The following is a 7,797-nucleotide window of genomic DNA, read 5'->3' as shown; positions in this document are numbered from 1 at the left end:
GGGCGCAGGACCAGGTCTGCAAGTCTGCTTCTTGTCACACAACTGCTAGCACCCAAGTAGGTTGCCCCCCTAAAGCAAAGTTGCAACTGTCTTTCCCTATTTGCTCCACACATTGCATTCTGCACTGCTGAATAGGCACACTGTACCTGGCCATGCTAAACAGAATTTGCATATATATTCATACCAAATTCCTCCACAGCTGCTCCAATCAGATACTATTATGAATGCAAGTACTGGAAACTTGATCAGATGAAAACACCCCCTGAACCAGACTAAACATACTACTCTGGCCATGCTGATCCTATAAAAAACGACATCCATCTACAGTTCACAGCATGCAAGCCAAGGTTACGGCATGCAGACAGAAACCCTCTACTCCCTTCTCCAATAACATCTCGAATACTTGATATATCAAGGAATATAAAGTGATTCAGCATAGCATTGGAGGCATTGATAAAAGCAACTACATATATCAAGAAACATGAATATGACAAACAGAAAGTATGATGGCATGAAAAAAGGGACTATACCCTTTACAAGTAAACTGACAGACAACTGTGAAAATGAATTTACTTGATTATAAAAAGCAGGAAGAAAAACAAAACATCCTCACTCTCCAAGCATCCATGCTTGCTGCAAACCTAGACTTCTGTTTGATTGCTCTACAGACAAAACACAGCCAATTTGACAGAGAAAAGCACATGCACAGCCAAGAGAGAAAAATACAGGCACAGCCAATTTCACACAGAAAATATATGCACAGCCAATTTCACTGAGAAAAATATATGCAACTATCATCCAATCCAGCAGACATAAGGCATGTTGACAAAGACAATGATAGCAAGGACAATTTTACAGAAACCATATTTGGGTGAATGACTGAAAGAATTCGTTCAAGGCACATTCATCTCAATCACAAAGCATCAAATGCATTTTAAAACAGCTTTTCAACTGCACTAGTGCAATCCTGGACAATTATGAAATGGGACTTCCACAAGTAAATCTGCTTCCAGACTACTTTGGTATGCCGACTAAATAACATAAGCTTAGAACTCCTGAAAGCATATAAATGTAAGAAGTCAATAAGCACTTTGCAGGAAGTCCATGGACACTTTAGGAAGTCAATAGATACTTTCAAAAAGACTGGCCTTCCTACACTTCATTACAATGGACAAGTCTACATTTGTAGTAGGTACTCAGTAAGCAAGAGTAAGACTTGAAATAACACCATCCAACTGAGTATGGGACACGAAATTTGAGACACTGGAATTTGTTTTAAAACTACCATGAACAAAGCAGGTGACTGAAACCAACTTGCCACCGTTAAAGCGATACAAATCTAGATTGGAGCAGTTCAACCATCAAACTTTTGTAGAGATTCTCCATCTCCAAAACAATCCTATAATAAAACTTGAGCTTCATCCCCAACAAATGTATAGAGTTTAAGTGTCATGCTGTACTATGAATAACAAGATAATAGAAGCAACTGCAAGATCCTCAGGTACCCAGGTTCCTTCCATGCAGTCATCAGAAGTAATAAGTATCACTTCTTAAAACCTCTATCCATCCACCGATGTGGATTCCACCCCTTGGCATCATTCTCCATCTTTAGCTTGTGAACTGTCTAATGGATTGCCTGAAGTATCTGGAAGAAGTTCCTGCTGCTGTTGCTGTTGCTGCAATAAGTGCTGTGGTGGCTGGTGAGTCATATAAGGCATACCAGGTAGCTGTTGGGATGCATAGAGAGCAGGATCAACTGGCATGGCTGGTCTCCCAACAGTGATTCCAGGTGCAGGAATCATTCCTGGTGCACCAGCAGCAGGCGTAACAGAAGATGGCGGCATGTAGTACATTCCACCATAGGGAAATGCGTCTGCAGGAGCACCAACAGGAAGGCTTGACAGGGCCACACCCGCTCCCTCATCTTTAAGTTCATCCCGAGGCACAATATCGACCAGAAAGTCATATATATCAGTGCATGAGATGGCCGCACCAATGTCATTCTTTTGCAGGGTGCGGCGCTTATTCTCCTCAGTGTTGATCCATGACCTGAGGGTGAGTTCTAAGATGAACATTTCGCAGGCTTTGGCGAACACAACCGGAGCTTCGGCAGAGATCATCCGCACATCTTCATCCGCCTTCATGATCTTCTTGATGCGCGCCAGGGGCAACTGGTGGTTCTTGAAGTCGGTGACGCGCTCAATCTCCTGCATCTGAGTTTTCCAGAAGAGCTGAAGCTGATGGTGGCGGTGCGGGTAGGCCATGGCCTGCGTCATGGGGACAGGGGCGGCAGGGTAACCACCAGCGCCACCAGGGTGCTGCGGGACAGCAGGCGATTGGAAGGCTGCGGGCTGTCCATGCGCCATTGCGTACTGCACATGCTGCTGCTGCGGCTGCTGTTGCTGAGGGCTTGCAGACGACGCCTTCATGCCCGGCTGCTGCGAAGCCTGCTGCTCCATTCTGTTCTTCTCTCGATGTCTACCAAGCCCTTGTACTGACAGTACACGACGACAATGGAGGAAAAACACTGCCAGAGAGCCGCAGAGAAAGGCAAATGTATTGTCACTTTAAGAGGCCTAGGCCCAAAACTCAAGGCTTTGTTCATATCCTTTCATATAGGCACAATAACAAGCATTATGCCCAAGACTCTAGGCCTTGTTCATATCCTTTCATATAGGTACAATAACAAGCATTATGCCCAAATTTGCCAATGAAGGTTTCATAAATCTCATCCTGAAGGAGTTGATTGCACTCCCATCCGGTAGAGGGAACGACTAATCATGCTAAATTTAATCTCATAATAGCCTAGCAAAAGTGTTAGCACTCTGAATTGAGCATATTGTTCCAAAGGTAGTCCATCGTTATCAATATGGTTTTGTGCATGGGTGTCGCATTCACAATGCCATCCTCAACTTGTTGTTGTCAACTAATTGGGCTCTTGAGAGAGATGCTCAACTCACCCTAACCTAAAAGGACTTTAAGAAGGCATACAACCAACTAAGCTTGCAATTCATCCTAGAAGTCCTCATATCACTTAGTTTTGGCATACCATTTTGTAACATGGCTGCTACCCTTTTGAATAATTTGATACTTGTAGTAAACATCAACGGTCTTTTCTCACCTAAATTCACACTAGCTAGATTAATGAGGCAAGGTTGCCCCCTAACACCATTGCTATTTACAATTCTAACAAACCGATTGCTAAGGATGACTGGATACAAAATGTTGTACAAAATGCAGATTGGTGATCCCAAAGGGATACCGCTCCCTAATAACACCCAATTATGCATGCAACTCTTTGTTGATTACAACTCAAATATAGTGGCCACTAACAAAGTAGCCTTGATGGGCTTTTGTAGGTCTATGAAAGCTTTATTGAAGTATTAGGCTTTGGCATTAGCAAGCCTCAATTCCTCTTTCTAGTAGTGAAATTGAGGATTGGTTGCACCGCTAAAATTTCTTCAAGGTGATTCTCCCCAAGAGCAATCTTCAAATACCCAAGATGTCCATTGGGGGTGGGTGTCACTTCTATGCAAAGATTTGGATGGTTTAAAAAGCTTCAATAGAACTTGGCTAAATTCAAGACATACATATTAATTCATTAGGTGAAATGACTATTTTCAACAACATTTTGAGTCCCTCTGAGGGTTGGATTTTGGGACCCGTTTTTTATGCAGAAAAGTGGCTCAAGAGGGCGTAAAAAACCAATTTTTCATGCAATATGAAATGGTTGTAGATCGATGAGCTGGAGCTTTACTAGATGGAGTTTGATGCAAGGAACCCAACACAAATCTCGATTCATCGATCAAAGTCCATTTGACCCTCCATTTAATCATCACAAGGTTTGGTGTTATAAAGTAGCTATGTGATCTAGGAGCTGGAAAATGCGTGACAATGGCCAGCTTTATAGATTTTAACGCTACGAAGCCGATCATCCAGTCCCTTTGAGAATCCAAGTTCCTTTGGCCTCCGTTCGGCAAAAAATCACTTTGTGCAGAGTGAGAACTCCAAACTTAAGCTAGTTGTTTTAAGGCTTAAGCCTTAAGCCTCAACGGTGCCCCCAATTTTGCATTAAAAATCTTATTTTATGCCTATTGGAATCACGGGAAGGCAAGAAGGTAGCAAGAGACTGGATTTTGACACTCTCCAATGCTTCAATCTGTTTGAAAAATGACTAAGTAAATGGAAAGATTTGATTTTAGTCTTTCTCTCTCCTCTCTCCTCTTGTGTGTTTCCATGGATTAATGTATGAGAAAAGGTGGTGGGCTGAGATGAAAGATTTTGATCGTGGGATGATGTTGGAGCATAAAGGAGCATAGATCAAGGTTGGAAGGATCGTCACCGACTATTGAGAAGCATCAGAAGGCCTCCAATTACGAGATACATACGTCATAAGGTGCGATTTCATGAAGTAAGTCGTAGATTTTATTATTTTATGATAAATTTTGGTTGGAAATGATTGCATTTGGTTGCCAATGCTTTGATCTATCGGCAATGATAAAGAAATAAAAAAAGATCGATCATCTAATAATATATTTTTGTAAACCCACAACATTGCGGTTTAAGGAAAATTATGCGGTTTTTGGGTTTTACAATGCGTATATTGTTTGTATGGGATGAAATATGATAGGAAAATAATTCTCAATAAGATCAACCAATCTAAATCATGCGGTTTAAGGAAAATTATGCAGTTTTTGGGTTTTGCACTACCTATAGTGTTTGTATGGGATGAAATATGATAGGAAAATAATTCTCAGTAAGATCAACCAGTCTAAATCATCAAATTAGAAAATATCAGTGATTATCCATAAATAAATAGTAAAAAATAAAAATTGGTAAAAATAAGTATTTTTTATCCAAATAATAGAAAAAAATAATATTTGTGTTTGTGTGAATGTATGGTAAGGCTAAGACATGAGGTTTAGCCTCAGCCCTATCTCTATGTTAAAGTGGGTTTTTATTGCTTTTATGAAGGAAAAGTACATACAAAAATACGCCCTAAACCTACCACCGAATGCACAATCTTAAAGCAATAGGGAGAAGGGGGATGTTTGGTGCTTAAAATATGTTAAATTTTGGTATTTCTCTTGTACATGGCATATAGGATAAGTGTGGTTTAAATTTAAGAGAGTCTAGTAGCATGAGAATGCTTGATGCTAGCCCTAAGCAAGGAGCAATCTTGGTTAGGAAAAAGGCATGAAACGACATGTTTTTGCACCTTCACAATACTAGTTGTTAATGAACAAACTTGTTTGAGCACTGTAATTAGACACAATATCATTACATGCACCATATGGTATCATCATGGATGTATAGCAATTATTTTCATGAATGATGACTGGCATTGAGCGTGAGGTACCCTAAGCTATAGGGTTAGTGGTTCATTCCTTAGGGAATATTAAGTGATGATTATCTATTATCTCTTGGATCGATTCATTAAAAGAGTGGATTATGTATCGTATTTGCTTTATGTGTGCCCGACGCATCTTGGGGCCAATCCCTAAGGTGTAGGAGAGTCGTAGTGGAGCCCGGCAATCAACCGAGGGTGCTCCCTATGTTTGTGCTTACATGGTGTATAACATTAATATGTGTAGGGACTCCCTTTGAGGAGTGTGGGAAGGGATATTCGTTGGATTACAATCCATACAAACGCAAAGTTCTGTATTCGAGGTTAGGGTAGTATATCCCTTAGACGCTCCTAGCCGTGAGACCATGTGGGGTGGTTTGAGGTGTGTAGGATAGGCCCGGCTAGTGCCATAGAGCCAGTGTTAGGCGTGTTTTAGGTCCTTACACCCTAAAACTCCTTTTATTCCATGGTGTGTTCCTTCTTTAAGATAAAGGAGATGTAAATAGAAAAGTTGAGTATGAAATTTATCTAGAGTTTTGGTATAGCCCACAAATGGCATGCTATATCATGGGAGATCCTTACAATGCCTAAGATGTGTGGAGGGGTTGGGTTGCAAGACTTGAGACCAAAAGCAAGCATCTCTCTCTATGCTTTCTAATAGATTTTCAAGGAATGCACTCATGGGTAGAGATCCTACATAGCTTGTCAACAAGCTCAAGCTTTTAAGGGGTTGCTTGAAGAATTTAAGCACTGGAGACAAGCTTATTACCTTCAATCTACCCATTAAGATCCACCAATTAGAAGTAGCTCATAAGTTGATCAATGATTGGTGCTCTCTTCTAAAGGAAATAAAATGGAGCTTTGAAGACAATCACAAAGATGACTTCTGATTATGGTAATCATTATAAGCATTCCCTTATGCTGTCAAAGGTGGCAAAGCAGTAGTTACACCAAAGACCCTAAGGCGGCAAGGCGCATGAGTAATAAAGGCCTAAGTAAATGGGCAGATATATGGGACTCCAAGAAGATGGAGTTGTGCCTTATAAAGGATCTTATAAGGCAATTCAAATGCAAAGGCCAACAAAGGAGCTTTTGTGGGCATGCACTTAGTGTAGCTAAACCAATAGGTGGCCCATCTTAAATATGCCGACACATGCTCATTCCATGAAATTCCTTACCAATAAGAGATGAAAAGTTTCTTTCAAAGTTGAAAGAATATAAAAAAAGGCCAACCCTAACAATCAAGTGAGGACTTGTTGGAAAGCTACTTCTTCATCCAAGTTCAGCTTACTACTATATGGAGGATTGCCACCAAGAAAGCTACCCATGAAGGATCATTTGTCCCAAGTGCAAAGGTATATCCCCAAGCTATTCAACTTGCTCTCTCAAAATAATATCAATTTCTCACCTCTTCTAGCACTAAAAATGTGTAACAACCTTGTGAAAAATATTCAAACTATGATTCAAAAAGGTGGGATTAAAATCTAACATCTTTATGAGATTGGCTATCTAGTGATCCCATAGGAATGGACCCCATCTCAATGGCTATTTGGAGAGTCACTTTGGTACTAATGATCCACAACCTTTGGAAGGTTAGAGATAGAGCTTTGTGGTAGAAAGTACCAATCCCAAATAGTGATAGACTTTTTGGTGAATGCTCTAAAGAATCATTAGTCATTTGGAAGAAACTTAAGAAACTAGCTCATCCATATAAGCTAGGTTTTGGGTCATTGAGTTGAACAAAAGTCTAAGAGGGTTTTTTTCCCCTCATGCATGCATATGGTGCTATGTATATATCTTGATACTAATACACTTCCCTAGTCACAACATATTAATTCCTTCAACACTCTTGTACCTAGTCTAACACTTGGATAAATCATAACCAAGTAAGTCACTACAAAATCTCATCAGCTCACCAATCCCATCTTCTGTAAGCATACATGCATATCCCTAAATCCATGGAGATAAGGCTTCTTTTCCACTTTCCACTAGAGACCAAAAATCCCATGACATCCACCCCCTCCAAACTTGCACATCCTCCAACATGTGCCAGAGTATCAATCATCTACAAGTTTAGAGCCTTCATCATCCACATCCATGTCATCCTCTTTTTCCTCTTCCGCACAGTCATGAGTAGTATCTATCTCCAACTCTTATATCTCATATGCATCAGACTCCTATCTCTTAAAGAGCTTCATCCCTTTCCCCACAATAGGAATCCTCAATGCTATCCTATCCAATTCACCAAGAGAATAGCCAGCATTGGCGTGTGCATGTCTCACCACATATGGACCAAACTATTGCTTAGAGACCTTCCAAATAGCAGTATGCTGATTTTCTAAACTGATGTCATAAATTAGCACCCGATCACCCTTTTGTATTGGCCTTGCCCTAATTTTGTGCTTCTTGTCAAACATTTTCCTGTTCTAAGTCCTTGTTGCCCACAATCT

At 40.5% G+C, this 7,797-nt stretch overlaps 1 protein-coding gene across 1 annotated transcript; it reads right to left on the bottom strand.

Moving 5' to 3' along the window:
* Positions 1 to 1,127: 1,127 nt before the first annotated feature.
* On the bottom strand, positions 1,128 to 2,588 carry LOC148027887 (nuclear transcription factor Y subunit C-2-like). The gene has a single exon (XM_087689596.1). It carries the CDS (start codon positions 2,457 to 2,459, stop codon positions 1,596 to 1,598), a length of 864 nt encoding a protein of 287 aa, XP_087545722.1. The 5' UTR covers positions 2,460 to 2,588; the 3' UTR covers positions 1,128 to 1,595.
* Between the last annotated feature and the right edge of the window lie 5,209 nt (positions 2,589 to 7,797).

This window comes from Lygodium microphyllum, chromosome 12 (genome assembly GCF_053477565.2).
Source record: "Lygodium microphyllum isolate KBCC chromosome 12, Lygodium_microphyllum_v1.1.10, whole genome shotgun sequence".
NCBI lineage: Eukaryota > Viridiplantae > Streptophyta > Polypodiopsida > Schizaeales > Lygodiaceae > Lygodium > Lygodium microphyllum.
Note: the sequence above shows the minus strand (reverse complement) of the source record. Positions and strands in the feature narration are given on the sequence as shown.